At 38.4% G+C, this 23,961-nt stretch overlaps 2 protein-coding genes across 2 annotated transcripts; both read right to left on the bottom strand.

The window, feature by feature from the left end:
* Positions 1–2,880: 2,880 nt before the first annotated feature.
* LOC127833403 (mucin-2-like) lies at positions 2,881–15,199 on the bottom strand. The gene is made up of 8 exons (XM_052358666.1): positions 15,196–15,199; positions 13,776–13,943; positions 13,179–13,303; positions 12,652–12,820; positions 7,243–12,088; positions 6,768–6,910; positions 4,555–4,578; positions 2,881–3,988 (listed from the first exon to the last, which is right to left on the bottom strand). The coding sequence occupies exons 1-8, from the start codon at positions 15,197–15,199 to the stop codon at positions 3,963–3,965; spliced, it is 5,505 nt and encodes a 1,834-aa protein (XP_052214626.1). The 3' UTR covers positions 2,881–3,962.
* A 1,854-nt stretch (positions 15,200–17,053) lies between these two features.
* LOC127837944 (protein SSXT-like) lies at positions 17,054–22,030 on the bottom strand. Its single transcript, XM_052365410.1, has 3 exons — positions 21,410–22,030; positions 20,984–21,081; positions 17,054–19,794 (listed from the first exon to the last, which is right to left on the bottom strand). Exons 2-3 carry the CDS (start codon positions 21,078–21,080, stop codon positions 19,184–19,186), a joined length of 708 nt encoding a protein of 235 aa, XP_052221370.1. The 5' UTR covers position 21,081; positions 21,410–22,030; the 3' UTR covers positions 17,054–19,183.
* Positions 22,031–23,961: the final 1,931 nt, after the last annotated feature.

The raw sequence follows: 23,961 nt of genomic DNA, 5'->3' as shown, positions 1-23,961 counted from the left end.
GTTTTCGGTCGAAGTACAGTCGTAAATATGTCGACCTTGCTCTTCCCATATGGCCTCATATGTTTTTACCATAAGTTTACATTAATCGTCATTTCGAAGTGCAAATACAAGCCATTTAAGATCTCTTTTATAGTTTTAATAATCACTTAATTTCTTACATATTTACGTGCGAACGTAGTCAACGCATTTTTTCACAATGAATTTCAAACTTGTTCATAAGCGGTCGGAAATCTTTTATTCTTACAAATCGATTACCGGTATGTTTTATCGACACACTTTAAGTTAAAGTTAATCAATCGCGCCAGGTCAGACAAAATGGGCCATATGCAATATGCGGCAAGCGTAGCTCCAGACCAGACAGCGCAATAGAAATATAAGAAATATAATTAGCTAATCATTCAACTGAACAAAGTGTCATTACATTGTTTCGTTTGATACAATAACGCTTCAGTGTAAGTGAATAATATCATTTGTAAAGCGAGCTTGTTGTGCAATGAGTTTGGTTGTTACATGATGATTTGTTTGTATATTCACGTGCAGTCTTATTTGGGACGACATCCGGGTTCGTATTCACAACGCTACTTGGGGAAAGCGTACAGAAATTCTTGAAACATAAGATTCGAGTCGCTTCCTAATTAGCATATAAATAGTGTAGTCTAACTTGTTGACGCTCTCAAATAAATATTAAGCTACTTTTTATATTGGTAATATTTGGAGCGTACGACGGGGGAAAGACCAAAACAATGGTGGAACGTTTTCCTTATTTGTCTATATTTTTGCGCAAGTATTTTGTGCGCACCATTCAAGCCCCGATATTAGACAGTTAATATCAAGGGATTGCAATAATATTTACATACCTGTGTAGATAATTCATTTCTCGATAATGTTCCGTAAAAAATATGTAATGACACTTTGAATTTTGCACGCCTGAGCAATTTAAATTCAACCACTATTCAAATTTTCAATATCTCTCGATAACCTGCCTCGATGTAAACCATGTGGTTCAAATGTGAAGAATAAACTGCGGAAAACACAGTTTGCGTTCGTCTGTTGTGAGCGTAGAGCGTTATATAGTAAAGCGATGTTTTTATACTTTTCTGGATTAATTGAGCATTGTTTTTTTCTAAAGTGACAATCAAAACGTGCAAGTTCTGTTAACATCTGTTATTTTATAAGGTACATAAATAATAGTGATACAGATCGTACAGTACACATGAACATTTAATAAAAAATCTCTACATACTACAAATATATATACAAGGGATACAACTGTAAAATTTCCAGCACAACACCATGATCTGAACAATAGCAAAAGAATTGCTTCCAACAGCAATAGTTGCACTAAATAAACAATATAACAATAGCCAAGACATTTATCTTTCAGAATATAACTATCTTTATAGCAGTCAATGCTTAAATAGTTTTCATTGAAACGGAAGTTTCATGAAAAACTGTAAAATTTTCGAACTCGGACAAAAGTGTGCACAACCACTTTGACATATTTTGTTCCATAATTTAATAATACTGAGCAGTTCAGCAAATTTAACCTTGTTTTATAATCCAAATATAATTTATAAATCAAAGTAGACAACTTTTAACTTTTATGATGGCATGTAACTGCATATGTGTAAAAACACCGTAAATCTTAAATGGATTACATTTTCTATACTCTTCAAGCATTTGTACATGCACGTTGTTAAGTAATGTAACACGCAACGTGATTGGTTAGCTGTTTCCTGCATTGGAGAATTAACCAATCAAATCGCATGTTTATATTAAACTATAAACAGAAACTAGCAAATGAATATGTACGTTCAAAAGGGGTTAGTTTTAAAGGAATGTGGAAATTACAACTAGAATTATCAGTTTTCGGTTGTGTACACTTGTGTCGCAGTTAGGATTTTTGAGCTTTTTTGCATGAAAGGTATCGTTTTAATTTAATGAATGATCGTAGTTTATTGCCAAGTTTATTATTTTCTGAAAGATAAATGTCTCTGCTGTTGGTATACCGTTTATTTTGTGTAATTAATGCTTTTGGAAGAGATTTTTTTTTGCTTTTGTTAAGACCATGGTGTTGTGCAGGAAATTTGACAGTTGTATTCCTTGTATACTGTTATATAGTATGTAGGTTTTTTTTTCTTCAAGATCCCTGTGGTACAGTATACCGTCCTATGTTTCGTAGAATGTAAGTACATGTAACAACACAGACGGAGGTGTGAAAAAGACACGCATAAAAAGTTGCTGAAACTAAGAAGAGTGAATAGAAACTGCACCATATTTGTATTGAACATATGCTTTTTAAATCAACAAAGAAAATTACGCGTACACGTTACATCTTAATGCCTTCTTCTGATTGGTTGATATTTAAATCAGTTTCATAACATGTCGAGAGGTCAATGATTGTAATGCGATTTAAGCAAAAGTTTAACTAAAAAATGTATGCCTTCCTAACATCAATTCGACGATATTTTAGGTAAAAGTGGACTTCTGAACTAAAACTGTATGAGTTGGTAATGTTATTTTGCAATTGTACGCAAAATTGATGAAAATTTAAATTTTCTGGTGTCCACTACGTAATTGGTCCTTCGCCGATAAGACGTTCCAAAAAATGTGGTCCATATAAAAAGTATATCTAAATTCTTTGCGCGTCTTATAAATTAGACTAACAAATATTGGTCCCTAAACAGTTACAATTTAGTCAAACAGATTCATTAAACGAATTATTTTCGCTTAAGATGTCCAGTAAGATGGAATGTATTACTTATAAAGATCTCGCACATCCGTATTCTACAACACTGGCTTAAGCAAAATTCAATCATTAAAAAGGATATCATGTCCATTAAAAACTATACAGCATGACTTTTGTGTAAGTATATTAGGGTATGGTACAAAATGGAAAAGCAATCATCACATTATGAAATATATAATGACCAATAATTCAAAATGAAATAAAAAGTAGTAAATTGTAATAACACAGCCTCTAAGTATATATATATCATCCCTTTGATAGTAACACTCTAGTACATGCGTATTATTTTTCAATGAGATACGATAGCTTCACGATCAACATTCGGATACAATCGTTGCAAAACGCAACGCTACAATGCCGCATCCCTATCATTTCCAATGTGTCCAATGAATTAGTACAGTTATTATCGTTCTAGTCTGCTGGCGGGACATTTTAAAACCATTTATTGGCTGTTGTACAAGGTAAAATAAAGTTAAACTTGGGTTAGACAGCAAGGCAGAAAAAAGAACGGTTGCATATAGTTGACAAACGAAATTAAGCATATTTAGAATTTCACTTCCGTGCCTTTGTGTGAAACAACCAAGCGTGTATTTATTTCTTCTTTATGGTTTATTAAGGGTAACCAACAACATCAGGAACAGAACGTGTAAGTGCTAAAAGGGATATTTAGATTTCCAGTTGTTTTAAATTCCACTGTATTCATATGATTGATTCATCGTTCATGTACTATATGTAATAAAACTACATACATTGATCATCTCGAATTACTCCTCTAACGATACAGGCACGTAATTCTAGAATCGTCAAATATTCAATAACCAGTAAACAACAAAACTAAACTTATAAACAAAACGGGTTCGGTAACAGAGCAAACAAACAGTATGCTCCCTACATGCAACACAGTGATACGCATAAAGTTTACATGATTTCGTAACACGACAACAATCGTTCCTTTCAGAAAACAGATGTTGGAGCTAGAACGGTGGACCACAGTTCATAGAAGACGAATTCAAAATGGTTTGCTTTGTATTAACCATCCGTTTAAATTGCTGACACTTCTACGATCAGACGTTCAGACTTGAAGCTAGTTGTGATATCTGTGGCGCATGACGAAGTGTATGGTCTGATTCTCAACACAATAAGTTATGGGTTTCAAAATAATAAACTGTAAATAGTGACGCCCCTTCGATCTCGTGTACCGCCTTCAGCGTAGTTACATCACGTGTATACCTGTCAATTCTGTAGGAGACAAAAACGAACTTTTTTACTCTCAATAATCAAACTTTAATTCATAGCATCATGATAATATTTTTTCGTCGCATTCATCAAACCACCATAATATACTTTAACTCATGCCACTTTAAACTGCATTTTTTACAGCGAATTTGATGCGTATTTATATCGTATTTATCATCACCTACAATGCAAACCATTCCGAAACCATGCATCCATAAACATTAATAAATTATTGCTGATCTTAAGTGCCGTTGAACATATTTAAGCATAATTGCGTTTTAAGTTTTAACACATGCTCATCGTCTAGAAAAAAGGCCTTGGCAAACAGCGTAGACCCTGATGAGACGCCGCATCATGCGGCGTCTCGTCTGGGCCTGCGCTGTTTGCTTAAATGAATTTTTGAAAGAAATATTCTAAATATAGGAATAAATATACTAGACATCCCTAATTTTGGAAATAATTTGATCCAATTTAGAAGGATGGGAGAGTCGATCAGGCATAAATGGGTTTTGATATATCAAAAGTTTGGTGTTTACTCCGATTCAACCAATACATTCCGTATAACTTACCAACTGGCGTCAGTGTGTGGTCGTCTGAAATGGAAACGAAATAGTTTTGTAATTTCTTTATTGCAATATAATTACTATCGCTACCCTACCTATATCAGCTGCATAAGATTGTCGGAAGCTTTTTTCATGTATGTGTAAGGGGGATTTGCGATTAGCTAGCTTCGAACACTGCCTAGGAAAGCGAGTTTGCGACTTCAAAGTCAACATACTTATTTCAGTCATTCGGTCCCATATAGATGCCGGAGTATCACGGATTATATCCGGCATGATCAGGCATGTGAACCGTGTAGCCGCCGTGCAGCTCCGTGTCGATCCGTGGAATGCCATCGGGGCTCCGAGAGGCCACCACAGTAGTTTTGAAAAGCTTGTAATATCAACCATGTACCAGTACTTTGTTTTCCGATACCGTGTTTATTGTCTATAACTCTTTGCGCACGCGTCGCAGATCTTCAACACAGGCCCGGACTGCAGATAAAGCTCTGCTGCCTTTGAATTCCAGAGGTCCGTCTTGGTCGTGTTCGTTAATACATTGTATTGCTTTTTGTGTACACCATCATTATGGTTCTCATTCAGCCAATCGGAAGTGACGAACACCTGTTCCTTTGAATTGACGAGGGGCGTCTTCTTCTGCTTTTTAGCGTGAGTTTCCGTGAGTTGTTATGTTACGTGTAGATCTTCTTGAGAAGCTGATCATGATGTTCTTCGTCAGTAGCGGGTAAAGATATTTTGGGAATTGGAGTGCCCACGTTTACAATAAGTTTCATTTTGGCTGGCATAGACTTTTAAGCTATGTAATACAAGGTTACACCTTCGAGATACGATTCCAGAATGATGGAATCATCGTGTTTGGTTGTATATGCGCATTTTGGATTTCGTCAGGCCCATCCGCGCCTGAAACTTCATTATGTGAGGACATGGGGTGTGTCCCAGTACTCTAACCAAATACATGTATATCATGACATTTTTGACGAATTTTGATTCATACCGGTTATTTCCATCGGTTTGATGCACTGCAAGATTTCAATATTAGTGTGATCCTGTGCTGTTGGAAGGAAGACGGAGTATCCGGAGGAAACCCTGCCTGTCTGGTAAGGTGACAACCAACTAAATTCACATGCCTGGAACGGGAAATAAACACGGTTGTATCAATCACTGCGCTAACTGGACATCCGAATTGATTGATTAACCTTAAATCAACCTGCTTTTATATAAAATATAGTCGGTCCGGGGCATATCGTGTTTTTCCGTATCGCTGCCGTGTTTATATCTGTCGCTGTCGTGTAGGTCCGGGATGGTCCGTGTAGATGACGTGATGGTCCGCGTTTCTCAAGGATACGTATCTCTTCCGTGTTGGTCCAGGTTGGTTCGTGTGGATACAGTGTTGTCAACGGGATGATTGTGTTTGGAACACCATCGAAGCTTAAAAATTCACACATGTCAACGGATCGTCACGGATCTTGATCCGGATGGACCCGGGACGACCCGAGACTTCCGTGTCCATCCTTGGTTATATGGTACTGGTGATTAACTGACAGCTGCCATATTTAAATAAGAGATTCGGGGAGAAGTGACATAGAAATGAATTCTCGACCGATCACCACGTGACTTATGCGACGAAGTTGTATCGGTTTGAAAATAGTAGAAATATTATGCGGTCGTTATATATTAATATAGTTGTCGCTGCTAAACTGTCGCCAACAAAGCTCACATACCGACCACAGATACACGAAGAGATGTGTTTGTGAAACACAATGCCCCCTACTACGCTTTGAAGCCGAACAGAAACTATTTAAGAGAAAATGGTATATTGTTTAATATTGTTTGACCTAGTGACCTCAAACCATGTTTGATTGAAAATCTCAATGAGCTGCATTCACATGTGAAGTTTAAAGAACATAGACCCAAGAGTTTTCATTTTATGAGAAAGGTTAAAGTTTTGGGACAGACAAACACATTCAATGACTGACAGAGAGACAGGCAAGAAACAATATGCCCCCTGATCATTCGATCTGGGGGCAAAAAAACATAGATTAATATCTTAAAAACAAAATTTTGAATCTAAGTTCTTAAAACACTGCATAAAATGTTCGATTATTCGTGTTTGTCTTGATTTTTGGGTTAAGGGATAAATACTGCAAGCTTACAGATAAACGATGTATAGTTTTAAGAGGCCTATAAGCGTTGATGCAGACCGTTAATTGTATCGTCATTACCGGGACGTTCGTTCCAAGCGGATTCGTTTGAATCCGGTGTCCACTGAGAACCTCGTCCCTGCGTCAACAGACTGCGGCTACTTCCGGTCGACTGCGGACGCTCCGACTGCCGCGCACTGTTGGCCTCCTCATCGTCACTATTTCTTCATGTCAAAGACAGATTTGTTTTAGTTACAGTCATACATTGCAGTTGGGAATATATTTCAACTTGGCGATTTTTTTTGTTTTGTATGACCAATTTGAACAATGACAGCTGTTTAAATGTCTAAATTCTTATCGGGCCAAATTAGCAAATTGTTTAGAAGAGCTTTTCGATATCTTTTTGTCATATACAGGAAAAGCCGAAAGAAACATTACTTACGTAAATTTTTGAATATACTTTAACGCTCAAATACTCCTGATGACATTGAAATTATTAAATATACTAACTCATGTACATTTCAACAAATCTCTTGCAGTACAAAACGTAACGAACCGTCTTGCGCCAGCGAGTTGCTTCACGCAGATTCTTGAACTGAACCTAACTGCCATGAAGGCGGCAGTACCCATTGCGGCCAGGCACAGGGGGGCGGCTACCAGGGCGGCAATCATAGCGGGCTTCTGAAACAAGCTCGGCTCGGTCTCGTGTGAATCAATGGGACTGGGAACAACTGCATCGTCGCCGGACTTCAGATCGGATTTATATCCATTTCCATCCAAGTTCTTCACGGACGTACTAGGTTCTGTATTTGTCGTAGTGAACATTGAATTGGTCGCAGTTGACGTTAAAGTAGTTGTAAAGGGCATTTGAGTGGTCGTAGTTTGTTGAGGATTGGTCGTAGTGGGTTCTATAGTGTTTGACGTGGGCGTTGTCGTTGTGGGTTCTGGAGTTGTCGTAGTGGGTCCTGGAGTGGTCGTTGTGGGTTCTGGAATTGTCGTTGTGGATTCTGGAGTTGTCGTAGTGGGTCCTAGATTTGTCATAGTGGGTCCTGGAGTAGTCGTTGTAGGTTTTGAAGTTGTCGCAGTGGGTTCTTGAGTTGTCGTAGTGGGTTCTGGAGTTGGTATTGTGGGTTCTGGAGTTGAAGTAGTGGGTACTGGAGTTGTCGTAGTGCGTTCTGTAGTTGTCGTAGTCGGTCCTTGAGATGTCGTTGCGGGTTGTGGACTTGTCGTAGTGGGTCCTGGAGTTGTCGTTGTGGGTCCTGGAGTTGTCGTAGTGGGTTCTGGAGGTGTCTTAGTAGGTTCTTGAGGCGTCGTAGTGTGTTCTGTTGATGTCGTAATGGGTCCTGGAGTTGTCGTAGTTGGTTCTGGAGTTGTCGTAGTGGGTCCTGGAGTTGTCGTTGTGGGTTCTGGAGTTGTCGTTGTGGGCTTTGGAGTTGTCGTTATTGGTTCTTGAAGTGTCGTAGTGGATCCTGGAGTTGTCGTAGTGGGTCCTGAAGTTGTCGTAGTGGGTTCTGGAGTCGTCGTTGTGGGTACTGGAGTTGTCGTAATGGGTCCTTGAGTTGTCGTTGTGGGTTCTGGAGATGTCGTTGTCGGTTCTGGAGTTGTCGTAGTGGGTTCTGGAGTTGTCGTTGTAGGTTCTTGAGTTGACGTAGTGGGTCCAGGAGTTGCCGTTGTGGGTTGTGGAGTTGTCGTTGTGGGTTCTTGAGTTGTCGTTGTGGGTTCTGGAGTTGTCGTTGTGGGTTCTGTAGTCGTCGTTGTTGGTTCTGGAGTTGTCGTAGTGGGTCCTGGAGTTGTCATAGTAGGTCCTGGAGTTGTCGTTGTGGGTTCTTGTGTTGTCGTTATGGGTTCTGGAGTTGTCGCTGTGCGTTCTTGAGTTGTCGTTGTGGGTTCTGGAGTTGTTGTCGTGGGTTCTGGAGTTGTCGTTTTGGGTTCTGGAGTTGTCGTTGTGTGTTCTAGAGTTGTCGTTGTGGGTCCTGGAGTTGTCGTTGTGGGTTCTGGACATGTCGTTGTGGGTTCTGGAGTTGTCGTTGTGGGATCTGGAGTTGTCGTAGTGGGTTCTGGAGTTGTCGTTGTGGGTTCTGGAGTTGTCGTTGTGGGTTTTGGAGTTGTCGTTGTGGGTTCTGGAGTTATCGTTGTGAGTTCTGGAGTTGTCGTAGTGGGTTCTGGAGTTGTCGTTGTGGTTTCTGGAGTTGTCGTTGTGGGTTCTTTAGTTGTAGTTGTGGGTTCTGGAGTTGTTGTTATGGGTCCTGGAGTTGTCGTTGTGGGTTCTGGAGTTGTCGTTGTGGGTTCTGGAGTTGTCGTTGTAGGTTCTGGAGTTGTCGTAGTGGGTTCTGGAGTTGTCGTAGTGGGTTCTGGAGTTGTCGTAGTGGGTTCTGGAGTTGTCGTTGTGGGTTCTGGAGTTGTCGTTGTGGGTTTTGAAGTTGTCGTAGTGGGTCCTGGAGTTGTCGTAGTGGGTCCTGTAGTTGTCGTTGTGGGTTGTGGAGTTGTCGTAGTTGGTTCTAGAGTTGTTGTGGGTTCTGGAGTTGTCGTAGTGGATCCTGGAGTTGCCGTAGTGGGTCCTGGATTTGTCGTAGTGGGTTCTGGAGTTGTCGTAGTGGGTCCTGGAGTTGTCGTTGTGGGTTCTGGAGTTGTCGTTGTGGGTTCCTGAGGCGTCGTAGTGTGTTCTGGTGATGTCGTAATGGGTCCTGGAGTTGTCGTAGTTGGTTCTGGAGTTGTCGTTGTGGGTCCTGGAGTTGTCGTTGTGGGTTCTGGAGTTGTCGTTGTGGGCTTTGGAGTTGTCGTTATTGGTTCTTGAGTTGTCGTAGTGGATCCTGAAGTTGTCGTAGTGGGTCCTGAAGTTGTCGTAGTGGGTTCTGGAGTCGTCGTTGTGGGTACTGGCGTCGTCGTAAACGGTCCTTGAGTTGTCGTTGTGGGTTCTGAAGTTGTCGTTGTCGGTTCTGGAGTTGTCGCTGTGGGTTCTGTAGTTGTCGTTGGAGGTTCTTGAGTTGACGTAGTGGGTCCAGGAGTTGTCGTTGTGGGTTCTGGAGTTGTCGTTGTGGGTTCTGGAGTTGTCGTTGTGGGCTTTGGAGTTGTCGTTATTGGTTCTTGAAGTGTCGTAGTGGATCCTGGAGTTGTCGTAGTGGGTCCTGAAGTTGTCGTAGTGGGTTCTGGAGTCGTCGTTGTGGGTACTGGAGTTGTCGTAATGGGTCCTTGAGTTGTCGTTGTGGGTTCTTGAGTTGTCGTTGTGGGTTCTGGAGTTGCCGTTGTGGGTTCTGTAGTCGTCGTTGTTGGTTCTGGAGTTGTCGTAGTGAGTCCTGGAGTTGTCGAAGTAGGTCCTGGAGTTGTCGTTGTGGGTTCTTGAGTTGTCGTTATGGGTTCTGGAGTTGTCGTTGTGGGTTCTGGAGTTGTCGTTGTGGGTTCTGGAGTTGTTGTCGTGGGTTCTGGAGTTGTCGTTTTGGGTTCTGGAGTTGTCGTTGTGTGTTCTCGAGTTGCCGTTGTGGGTCCTGGAGTTGTCGTTGTGGGTTCTGGAGTTGTTGTTGTGGGTTCTGGAGTTGTCGTTGTGGGATCTGGAGTTGTCGTAATGGGTTCTGGAGTTGTCATCGTGGGTTCTGGATTTGTCGTTGTGGGTTCTGGAGTTTTCGTTGTGGGTTCTGGAGTTGTCGTTGTGAGTTCTGGAGTTGTCGTAGTGGGTTCTGGAGTTGTCGTTGTGGTTTCTGGAGTTGTCGTTGTGGGTTCTTGAGTTGTCGTTGTGCGTTCTGAAGTTGTTGTTATGGGTCCTGGAGTTGTCGTTGTGGGTTCTGGAGTTGTCGTTGTGGGTTCTGGAGTTGTCGTTGTGGGTTCTTTAGTTGTCGTTGTAGGTTCTTGAGTTGTCATAGTGGGTTCTGGAGTTGTCGTAGTGGGTCCTGGAGTTGTTGTTGTGGGTTCTGGAGTTGTCGTTGTGGGTTCTGGAGTTGTCGTAGTGGGTTCTGGAGTTGTCGTTGTGGGTTCTGGAGTTGTCGCTGTGGGTTCTGGAGTTGTCGTAGTTGGTTCTGGAGTTGTCGTAGTAGGTCCTGGAGTTGTCGTTGTGGGTTCTAGATTTGTCGTTGTGGGTTCTTGAGTTGTTGTTTTGTTTTCTGGATTTGTCGTCGTGGTTTCTTGAGTTGTCGTTGTGGGTTCTGGAGTTGTCGTAGTGGGTTCTGGAGTTGTCGTTGTGGGTTCTGGAGTTGTCATTGTGGGTTCTTGAGTTGTTGTTGTGGGTTCTGGAGTTGTCGTTGTGGGTTCTGGAGTTGTCGTTGTTGGTTCTGGAGTTGTCGTTGTGGGTTCTGGAGTTGTCGTTGTGGGTTCTTGCGTTGTCGTTGTGGGTTCTTGCGTTGTCGTTGTGGGTTCTTGCATTGTCGTTGTGGGTTCTGGAGTTGTCGTTGTAGGTTCTGGAGTTGTCGTAGTGGGTTCTGGAGTTGTCGTTGTGGATCCTGGAGTTGTCGTAGTGGGTTCTGGAGTTGTCGTTGTTGATCCTGGAGTTGTCGTAGTGGGTTCTGGAGTTGTCGTTGTGGGTTCTTGAGTTGTCGTTGTGGGTTCTGGACTTGTAGTAGTGGTTCCTGGAGTTGTCGTAGTGGGTCCTGGAGTTGTCGTTGTGGATCCTGGAGTTGTCGTTGTGGGTTCTGGAGTTGTCGTTGTGGGTTCTGGAGTTGTCGTTGTGGGTTCTGGAGTTGTCGTTATGGGTTCTTGAGTTGTCGTTGTGGGTTCTTGAGTTGTCGTTGTTGGTTCTGGAGTTGTCGTTGTGGTATCTGGAGTTGTCGTTGTGAGTTCTTGCGTTGTCGTTGTGGGTTCTTGCGTTGTCGTTGTGGGTTCTGTAGTTGTCGTTGTGGGTTCTGGAGTTGTCGTTGTAGGTTCTGTAGTTGTCGTAGTGGGTTCTGGAGTTGTCGTTGTGGATCCTGGAGTTGTCGTAGTGGGTTCTGGAGTTGTCGTTGTGGATCCTGGAGTTGTCGTAGTGGGTTCTGGAGTTGTCGTTGTGGGTTCTTGACTTGTCGTTGTGGGTTCTGGACTTGTAGTAGTGGTTCCTGGAGTTGTCGTAGTGGGTCCTGGAGTTGTCGTTGTGGATCCTGGAGTTGTCGTTGTGGGTTCTGGAGTTGTCGTTGTGGGTTCTTGAGTTGTCGTTGTGGGTTCTGGAGTTGTCGCTATGGGTTCTTGAGTTGTCGTTGTGGGTTCTGGAGTTGTCGTAGTGGGGTCTGGAGTTGTCGTAGTGGGTTCTTGAGTTGTCGTTGTGGATCCTGGAGCTGTAGAATTAGTTAGAGTTTGCGTTGAAGTAGTAGTTGTTGGTGTTGTTGTATTGAGAAGGACTGCCACGATGTTGATAGTCAGTACTCCTACGGTAGATCCACACTGCATGGTCACGGTAAAAGAATCTGGCTTGTTGAGGATCTTGGTGTCAGCCGTCAAAGTGGTGCCTGAAATTTTCTAAGTGTTAAAATTTGGACTTTTGGTCTCCTTTTTTTCAAATCTCCGTTTGAAAATGTTTTATTTGTTATCCATTTATTGCTAAAATTTCTGAAACACATGAGTTTTATCTTGTACGTACTTAGTATTGCTTTGATCATTTAAATTTTTATTTCGATAAAATACATTTTGGACTTCACCATGAAAATTAATGGGAAAACATTTCTCTTTTAATATGCAAATTGCGAAAAGATTTCTTTAAGAACGCAGTCGTAGTGAAAACTAGCCCTATATAGTAGACAACTATAACAACTTCTAGTATTGGGTTTGTTTGTTTAACAATCTTTCAAAGACATATACTTCATACTTACATAAAGAAGAAATCTTTTAACTTGTTTATATTTACATAAGCAGACATATATCTGTATTTAAGACTATGTATGTTATAATGCACGTATACGTTTTTGAAAACAAACCACACAATAACCATCATTACTAAAGGTCTTACCGACGTACACTTTTTAATTGTATTTGTTCTCGTAAAGACAAGCAACTAAATCCCTTTGCAAATTACCCAGACTTAACGTGAGGTTGACGTTATCCTTTAACGTTGTTGATACCACGGAGCAGGACGCATTCGAACAGCCGTTCAGGACGTCCAGGCTGTAAACGTCCATTATAAACTTGGCCCCTATGGCCACTGCATAATATATGGTAGCGGGGAGGTTCTTGATGATTGGCGTCTTCAAAAAAATAATACGGCATAAGTTTGTTAAACATTTATTTTTTTTTGTCGCGGACCCTACTGGTAAATTGTATTGATAAACGACGTCTGGCGAGCGCTTAGGCATGGCTGTAAACTTTTTAAAAATCTATTAGTTTTATTTTGTAAATTATAACGCAAAAAATTAACTTTAATATTGTTCAATTATATGTCGCATTAACTTTTAAAACATGTGGTTAATGTGTGAAATATGAACATACACCATTGTATCATGGACAGATTGGATCGTTTCTAATACTGTATTGTGTAGTATATCTTTTAAACTTACATATATTATATGTATATTATATTATTTGAGGGATGTAACACAGACTTACGCCTTGAACAATAGTGACAGTCAACGTAGCTGTTGCCGACGAAGATCCGTACAATGCTTGAAAGGTCAGCTGTTCCGTAACTCCAACGGCAGACGTGCCCAGGCATACTTTGGTTATCAGACGTTCTGAAACATAACAAAATGACATCGTGAGATCATTGTCAATAAGGACGAACCAATGATGAAATTAAGATAAATAAAGGATGAAATAAGTATCATAATAAAAAAGAAAGTTCGAGCGCACGAAAATACAACAAACATATTCCATTAGTGAAAACAATCAATTTGCCAATTTGCAATGACCGCATTACTATTGTGCTTTACAACTTTTTTGAAAGCATAGTCGGTCTTTAAAAACAATAATGTGTATGCCCATGCCTGTTGTATTCGAAAAAGCAATCAGCACTACATGGTTTGTAAAATTTACGTGTATTTAAAATGCAAATTATAGGTTATCGTATATACCAAAAGGTGATGGCAAAGTCAGATTATTCCGATGCGTATTTTGTTTTCTTCTTATATGTTTTGGATGAAAGTTTTGATTAAACTGCTGTCCAAGAAGACTTAATAGTCAACCACGCAAAACGATAAGACCTACTATCGTTCGCCGGATCCAACTTGAAATACGTGGATAATGACGTCATCGTCACTTTGTTGTTGATGTCATTGTTTGTGGTGATAGTGAACACGTGACTTCCGGCAACATGGCTGCTGCTCACAGAGATGGCTGTGTTCAAGTTGGTGAAGCTAACAGCGGCTCCGGATACTTAAATACAATAAAGCATCGGCAGATTCTTAGGAAATCCGTACACTAATTGATAAAAAAACATGCATTTGTTAATGGTCTTGAGTACAATAAATGATCGGATGAACATGGCACATCCTGATTTGTAATTATTTGGAATTGTAACAGGAAAATGACCCTCCAAATATTTAATATTATATTGTTAATGCACATCACGCAAATGTATCACTGTTTTCTAAATATTGGTCATTATATTTGTAACAGTATACAGCTACCTCAAGGCCGTATTAATGCGGTATGTAAGCCGAGTTGACGTGTTTGTTAAGACACAGCTGCATGACCGCCGTATTAATACGTAAGTTCGGCATTTTTGAACGAACAAGTTTCTTTGCACGCAATTTTACGTGCAAATGGATATTAATATCAGTGATATATTAATTACTTCTTTTCCGCTTTGTTGAAGTCACAGTTCATCGAAAACATGTCTTAACATTTTCAACGTGGACCAGTTCTAAATGAAGTAAATAATGTAAAGAACAATTTTTTAAGATTTTTTTTTAATTATGCAAAAATTTGAAAACGCCTGGTATATTATATAATTTGTTCTTCTTTAGTATAATTGCACAATTTATTCCAGGGGCATCACCAGCTGTTTTTATATCTATAACTAAGTTGCAAATAGCATCTCCACTCAAAATTACCATGAATTTTAAAATGCATACGTGTTCGCAAGTATTCAAATGAATTCAATACACACAGAACTTACCATATAAACTTATGTATTCAATAGTGGCGAGTGTGTGTTTCGGCGAATATACAAAATGTTAACACTATATTAAAACCGTCGCATTTACAAAGTATGCTTATGACTTTTATACAAATAAAGCAAGTTTTTTGTTCATTTCAATCTCGACTTGACTGGTCATTGTTTTTACACTCGACTGGTCATTTTTTTAATGTTTTTGTTTTCTTGTTTAGCGCGTTTTTTTTTTAAATTGTTTATTACAAAAAGACCATCTTAAATTGATATACACATTTACAATTATTCACAACATCTCTCGTTCGAACACACGTGTGCGTGTACGTATATATGCGCGTTTAAATAAAATGGCTTGGAACAAATTATTCTTTGTTTAATATGAATTTCAAATGCAGACAACTGTAAAGTAGTTAATAAGTCCATTGAATGTAATTAATTCTAACTTACCACCACTTAGAAAAATGCATAATAATCCTCCAAAGAATAACACACTTGTGCTAAGAAGCGAATTACCCATACTTGTATGTCGTTTCAGTATTATGATTGTGTGGTAACAAATTTGTACAATTTATGTTGTATCGATATAAAAACGTTGTTATAAAAGCGTATTCTATCATATAAGTCTTCATAATGATCAGCTCAAACCGAAAATGTTGAAATGTTAAAGAAGTGGGCCGTTTTAGTTGGTTAATTGATAACAAGAAGATGATAAATGCTAGTTCCTTAAAGAATGCATGTGGGAGGCCCATATCTAAATTACATTTACCAGTTGTTAACATGGCGGAAGCGTGCCTCTGTGCTTTTGCTCTATTTGCGTTTAACTGTATTCCTTAAAAAATACTACATATTTTGTTTAAGATAAATTCTGATAAGAGATATGCTGTGTAGTTTTATAATGTAGTCATTAATACTATTAACAAAAGTAGAATACCAAGAGGTACAATCAGCAGCATAAACAGCGTTAGAGGTATTGTTAGTAGGCACGTAGACGCCGACGCTACAGCTGTAATCGCGGGGCTGACTGTTTCTGCAAGAGGTGGTCGAGGTACTTGTTAATGTGACCGTAGTATGTGTTGCTGTAATTGTTGTGTGGCTGTGATTGTTTTGTACATGTGGTCGTCGTATTTGTGGCTGTGATTGTTTTTTGTAGAAAAATTAGCTGCTTTTGGTGACTATACTTGTTTTGTTTTAAAGTTATTTGAGGTTGTTCTATGTTTTACGACAATTGTGTTGGTATAATGTAATTTGTATTATAATATACAAACCGTGTCATTGGTGTGGGCTTAGGTAAACTTGCACGTTGTGTTGCAGACAGTAATGATGATAGCCGCGCTAACAGGTATAGCGCTATGTTGATATTATTTAGCTGCTGATGATAATGTCTTCACGCGGTTTTAACTAAAAAATCTGCATTTAATAAGTGATTAACATTCTCGTTTGCGCACACAGAAAAATAGCCAAAGACGATTAGTATCCTCTTAAACCTATACATAACCTCCATGCTAACAAAAAACGTACGCCATTGAGCAGACCAATAAACATTTAGCGAACAAGCTTTTCTGGCTCTTATTATTCAATTACGGATATTTTATTTACATACTCCTTCGATAAAGCTCACTAAATGACTTCAGAATATGTAAACGCTTAATTACTAGCTGATCGTGGTTACATTGACTCTATGAAAAAGATCATCAATTTTTTATTTGCTTATACGTAAAAATGTCATGACAGAAAATAGATGAATAGCAATGCTGACATTATTAAGGTCTGTCAAAATTGTGTTTACTTTGACAAAAAGACGGCTTAGATTTTCTTTTCAATTTTTCACATATTGTTTCTTTGTTCGAAATATCTCGGTCCGCTTCCTTCGCTGGAGAATAATAAAAGCCTTTAATATTGTTCCATTTTCGGGACTGTTTTAAGAGGACTTATTAACAGAAAGTATTTCATGGCACACTCGAATAAACCAAACAATTATTGCAATGGAATGGATGTCGGGAGAACGCAACAACAACCCCCCCCAGGGAGTAAAGCGTCACTAATGAATACGCAAAATGTATTTAAACGATTTACGCCTAGTGGACTCTCCCATCCTTCTAAATTGGATCAGCTTATTTCAAAAATTAGAGATGTCTAGTATATTCATTTCTATATTGAGAAAAATTCTTACAGACATTCCTTTAAGCAAACAGAGCAGACCCTGATGAGACGCCGCAGTATGCGGCGTCTCATCTGGATGTACGCTGTTTGCCAAGGCCTTTTTTCTAGACGCTAGGCATAAATGGGTTAACATGAAGTAATATTCGTATTATAATACTGTTAACCTCTTATGTCGTTGTTAAAAACAAACTAAACGTGGAAAACGCGTGCGTGAATATAAATTTTAATTTGCATGTACAACGTTAACATTTAAAAACAAGAAACCGTCTGAGACGGGTGATGCTCCCCAAAGGCTTTTTTGTCACAATATTGCACTATATATTCAGATAAAAGGAAACGTCTTGAGGGCACAGTAGTTGGGGGACAAGAATTTTTTTATAGAAAATTTCAAACGGCAATAAATCTGTGAAAAATCATCCGACCAGAACCCGCTGATAATATGCACATCTCCTCTTGGTAGTGAAGCTTCCCATAAAGTTTCATTGAATTACGGTCATTAGTTGCTGAGAAATAGCCCGGACAAAAATTGTGCACGGACGGACAGACAGACACACACACGGACAGACGAAGCGGCGACTATTTGCTCTCCCCAAAATAAATTTTGGGGGAGCATAATAAAAACCAACAAGAGCTGTCAGAGGGCAGCGAGCTCGACTATTCGAGTGCTTGACAGTATAACGTAAGCCATCATGGGGTAATTGTTATTCAATAAGGTCAAGGTAATAGTTCAGGTATATTTTCCACAATCTATTAAACATTTGTAAAAACATTAAACAAACTGATAAGATTTTATTTCAAGTTTGATAGCAATAGCTTGGGTGGGAAGTTTAGACGGTCCTTCAAAAATAAAGTAAATAAATATTTGTTGTTGTTTTTTAACCATGTTTCAAAGAAAAAAATATTCTTTTTGGGTAGGGTGGGGGGTTGAGAGGGGGTATAATGTGGGGTGTTGTCATTTATTAGATGATCTTTCAAAAATAAAAAAGGAAACAAAACTTTTTTTTTTTGGGGGGGGGGGGGCAGGGATTCTGGGTTGGGACGTGGTGTATTGATTGGGTGGAATCTATTGTGGTTTTCAGGTAAGTGTTGTTTTGTCAAAGTATTAATAAAATCTGATCATAAATAAAGAAGTTATGGCAATTTTACTAAAATTTACTCTTGACCTTGAGAGTCAAGGTCATCAAAGGTCAAGATCAAATTGAACTTGGCAGGTACAGTACCCTCATGATAGTAAGAAAACATCTAAAGTTTGAAAGCAATAGCTTGGATACTTTAGAAGTCAAGTGGATCTAAACACACAATTTAACAAAATATTCAGTTACTAAGACAAAAAAGGCCATAATTCTTAAAAAATGCTTGATACAGTTGTCTGCTCTTGTTTATAGATTGGGGTCATGTTGGTAAAGAAGTGTGCAAAATATGAAAGCAATATGTCAAGAGACATTGACAATATTTGAGGTGGTTCGCAAACTTTAACATAGATTTATCAATATTATGCATATTCTAAATGGAAAAAGAGCCATAATTCTTACAAAATGCTTGATACAGTTGTCTGCTCTTGTTTATAGATTGGGGTCATGTTGGTAAAGAAGTTTGCAAAATATGAAAGCAATATGTCAAGGGACATTAAAAAAATATTTGAGGTGGTATGCAAACTTGAACATAGCTTTATCAATAATATGCATATTCTAAGTGAAAAAAGGGCCATAATTCTTACAAAATGCTTGATACAGTTGTCTGCTCTTGTTTATAGGTTGGGGTCATGTTGGTAAAGAATTATGCAAAATATTAAAGCAATATGTCAAGGGACATAGGAAATATTTGGGGTGGTACGAAAACTTTTGCACGCTCACGCTAACGCCGACGCCGGGGTGAGCAGGATAGCTCCACTATATATGTTTCATATATAATAGTCGAGGTAAAAATGTATATAAATCGTTGAATTTATTTATAAAAATTGAAATTTCTATGCGAACCAATGTCATTGAACGTATTCAATAAACGTGCAGTGTAAATTGATACAAGAATGTCATTAGAGAATGATAACTACATGCATATCGATAGAACAAAGTAACAAAAAATACATAGGAGTCATTATGTGTGTCCCGGTAGTACGAAAACGTTATTTTGCTAATTGTAAATTGAAAACATTTAAAATATTGAACAAATAAAGCCTTTTTATACAATAGCTTTATACCATGAATATAAATCATTTGCAAACGAGTGAATGGATACATGTTATTAAATTCAATACATTTTGGAATGTTTCGTGTATAATTGTTATATAACTTTACCATATGACCTATACTGGCAATGCAATAGCGTATTATGCGAGCCGGTTTCAACCCCTAACGACAGCCCCAGCAACCACGCCGGCGACGGCCGCCCCGAGAAGCGTTTTGGCGAGCTTGCTTTGGGTTAAGGGCTTCTTATACCCTGGGTAGAGACCCGGTTGTTGTGAGTAGTAGCCGCCATGATGGCTAGGGTATGCTGGGTAATATCCACCCTGCGCCGGGTACACTGGTACGCCATATCCCTGTGCACCGTAATATTGCGGGCTGCTTCCGTAATATTGCGGCTGCGGATCGTAGTGTCCGGTCCAGTATCCGGCATCGAAACTGGGATAACTGGGATAGGAAGTGGCCTGGCCGTAGTAAGCTTGTCCGGACGGGCTATACGCCTGGCCGTACGCCTGGTTGTAGGGTTGAGCGTTATATTGTTGCTGCGGGTACTGTGTGTAGTAACCTCCAGATTGTGGGTACGCGCCACCTACTATCCCCTGCGGCTGGTACCCGTTCATCCAGTATTGAGCATGCACTGAACCCTGGTAACCAATGCCGGGTGCCACCTGACCGCTGTTGTAACCCTTGGAGACAGGAGCATAATAACTGTTTTGCATCGGGTAGCTTGCCACAGGGACAATTACGCTATTTTCCACTGGATAGCTGGTCACTGTAAAGAAACGGATAAAAATCGATAAACATGCAAAATTACAGTTGTGTATTTGATCATAGATCTGTATAAATCAGTAATATCCATCGATGTCATACTCCTAACTTTAAGCCCGGTCTGAGCAATTAATTGGACAGATCTTCTTAGTAAAATATGTAAATCATTAACGTGTATTATATGTTGTTGCTAAGCGTTACGACCTTAAAGCGAGATTATACGATTTTGTCAAATATTAATGAATTTATATAAAATGTGCAAAAAAACTTATATATCAATATATGTCAATATAAAATTAAAGTTCAGAAGAACATGTGTCGAAAATGCTAAATTAGCCAGATATTTAATTCTGAAATTGAAAACGGCTGTACAGTCGAATTTGCCAGCATGTATTTCATGCATGTACGATGTGAATCTAAAATTAGTTTAACGGTTCATTTTAAATTCCTCCAACGATATATACTCAAACGACACACGAACACTAACTCTGATCCTAATAAAAAGAAGAATGCTTCGGTTATTGTAGGAAAATATGTTCGTCACAATCGGCTCGGGCGCTAATTTGATTTTGCTGCATTTATGAACTTCGTCTTTAATGTATAATTTTTTTGTCTATTTTGTGTTATTGTAACATATTTTATCAATATATTAGAATTTAACACATATAAAAAATCGTATAATCTCGCTTTAAAGTTTTAGACACTAAATCATCCTTTTATTTATTTTGTAACAAAGAAATAGAATTGGAAATATACAATGCCAATATATATGTGCGCTGAATGAATGGACAAAAATATTATTTTAAATAACGAGAGGAGTGCCGTGGTATATATTTTAAAACCTTGACCCGACACTAAGAAATGTGTATGAAAACACATATTATGCCTAGCAGTTAAGTATAGAAAACAATCGGAGAGATAAATTCTTATATGACCAGATGTGCTAAACATCTCATTATAAAAGTAAAGAAATCTCTTAAAATGCGTTTGTTTTCGGAGTAAGAAAGAGATAAAAGAAACATCGCTGATAAAGGAGAAAATGCACAAAATTGTAAAAGCGCAAGCGCTTATATATCTATGTTCGGTCTTACAATTACAAACGCGTCAGCAAGCCGCCATGCACACAAAGATTCGCCGGAGTTCTCTTGACATTGTAAGTAAGAAAATGCGCTATTGAAAATTTCTTCACTAACCTGGAGCCACTACCGGTTGCGCTCGAAGTCCGGGAACCAGCGAGTTGAGAACGATTGTAAGACAGATGAGCGCATGTTTAAAAGTCCGTGACGTCATCCTGAAAACGCGGATCGATTAATTTAACATGTAATATGTTGTTACTATCAACATTATTTAAGCTCAGTGTTTTACAAATATAAAAAATGATGGAAAACATACTCTAACATGTGATGTGCGAAGCGATACTAGATTAACAAGTCAGTTTGTAAAATTGTTATTTATTTTTTGTGCAAAACGGGATTTAAATCTGATTACACGATTATTTACTTATAATTACGTAATAAATTTGTGCTGATCTTAAAACTTATCACAAGCTGAGAGACATATAAAATGCATTTCTAAAACAATAAATAAGAATTGAAGCGTTTTAACAATGCATACATTACCTTAAAATTGTTTGCAGTATATCCAAATAATAATTAGTACTGATATGTTATATCTTGATAGTCGAAATTTCAGACTTTCTTTGATTTCTGATCATCATGTCACAAATATGTACAGCCTATATATACAACGTGGGCAAAACATATTGAATAATGCCTATCCTTATCACTGACCAATCCAATCGTTTCTACGTGTTTTACCGGAAATAGCATGTGGTCATTTATGCTTCACACTGTCAAATTGCTGTGGGGCGAGTATTCGTGATTGGCTGACGTGAATTAAATAGTTGACAACTAAATGACCATTTCAATATTATTATTGACAGTATTTGAGCAATTATCATGCAATGTGTAGTAATTAAATGGATATACAGTAGTTTGGACGGTGAGTCATACGTCGGAAGAGGTTTGGATGAAACCGCGTCAGCTGTTTGGGTCCATGATCGTTATGATTGTATTGGGTACGATGATACTAAAATGTGCACGTTATATACGTATGAAATACTCAACTAAGAAAAAAATTTGTGTTACATAATAAAACTACTAGTTCGACGTTGTGAATGATTTAACTGGTCTAGTAGCAAGAATGATTTAACTGGTCAAGTAGCAAGAATGATTTAACTGGTCTAGTAGCAAGAGTGATTTAACTGGTCTAGTAGCAAGAATGATTTTTACATTAAAGCCATATACATTTTAGTATTCAATCTAGTCTTTACTTTTTAGATTAACATTCCATTTTCATTCTTATATTGTTAAACATTATAGATCTCATGCTGCAATTTTTTCCCAGTTTTTGAACTAAGGTTGTCTAAAGCTATATGCATATTGAATCACTCATGCATTTTATTTAATACACAGGAGGGCTGTTTCACAACTAAACTAGAGTTAAACTTTACTATAAATCCTTTTAGTCTATATTTAATAATTTAAATTTCTATTCAATGTATAGATTACTTTTGTATGGGTCCCTCTAACATAAGGCAGTTGCCGCCTTTTTGTGCATGAGATTCTCATGCTTGTCTCTACCAAGGGGTATAAAAGGCTTTAGATTGTTGAAATTAATCACAGAGTTCAAGAGACACTCAAGGTAACTTTAACCCAAGTCGAGAACGGAGCCGTCTCCTCCCCTCTAAATAGTCAATTGTTGTCAATAATAAGAAAGTTTAATTCATTTTATTAGGACTTGTCAAATTGGATTAGATCATTTAATTAATTTAAGTATTTAAAATATTTATAAAACAGTGATTATATTAATGTGCTTATATGGAACAACAGAGAGTCTAAATAAAAATGTGTCTTGTATGAAGGTGTTTTATTTGTTATCTGTATTAAGGGAATACGAAGGGAAACCTGTTACAGGTCTAGTACTGAACAGACGGAGGGTTATAATTATCCACGCTGGTCATGCGGATACCTTGATAACGGTGGCACTTCGATAACAGACAACAATAGCCACGCGCGAGAGGCGAGTCTTTCAGTGTTTGTTTTGCATTTATGTTCTGTTCATTGGGTTTTCACACACGAAACCTTGTTTGCCGATTAATGGCATTGCACACCGTACTGCGAAGAAAGAAATTCGCGGAAAAAACGGTGGATTTTATGTAAAAACAACAACAAAATTTCATCGATTATCAGCACGAATTTCCTAGTTTTAAAAATACTTAGAAATAAAGCAACAACGTCTAAACTATTCAAATTACAAGATCAATATCTCTTTAAATGTTAAAACATGTACAATGTGTGGTTTACCAACGTATTTGTGGAAACTCAAATGTTGAATGAGTCGCATACCACATGTTCATGGATACTTCTTTAGCAGATTATCTCAATGGCAATGACACTTCTGTTCCCGATTACCCGACACTTTGACAGTTACAACGAACTATTTTAGTGAATCAGAAATGTAAAATTCGCCTTTGAATACTGTTATAGAAGCAGGCAATATTTAACCATCTCTGAACTGCCGTACATTAAAATCGACTTGCCGAAAATTACCTTCAATTTTCGTATCCCTTATAGATCTACATATGATTATGCTTTTCTTTTTCATGGCATATTCAAGTAAGATATCTTAGGGAATTCGAGTATTGCCTATGTGAATGATCAATCAGTTAAACTTCCTATATGGATCGTATACTATAGGGCAATTTCGAATCCTGGTTATGTAACAATTCACAAGATATAATGACTACAGAACTCTCCAAATTATTCAATCTTTTTCTGTTGCAACGCTTTATATTTTTCGGGTTTAAATCATCAAAAGATGCCTATAATGGATATTTTAAAACATGGTAAATGTTCACTTTACTGTTTCCCCACACATGTCATAAATGAAACGAAAATTTGCGAATCTGAAACATTGTTTTTATTTTGTCAATTTACCAACACGTGAAAAGGTCCCTTTAACATATTTTACAATATTGTCGCAACACCATCTTTTATGCCGTGCTTAAATTTGTATAGATAATAGCTTGTCGACGGTGACAGGGATTTTCAGACATTTTAAGAAAGTGCGAGACACAAATTATTTAAATTTCAAAACAATCATGTAATGA

Source organism: Dreissena polymorpha, chromosome 1 (assembly GCF_020536995.1).
Source record: "Dreissena polymorpha isolate Duluth1 chromosome 1, UMN_Dpol_1.0, whole genome shotgun sequence".
Taxonomy (NCBI): domain Eukaryota; kingdom Metazoa; phylum Mollusca; class Bivalvia; order Myida; family Dreissenidae; genus Dreissena; species Dreissena polymorpha.
This window is presented reverse-complemented; position numbering and strand designations above follow the sequence as displayed.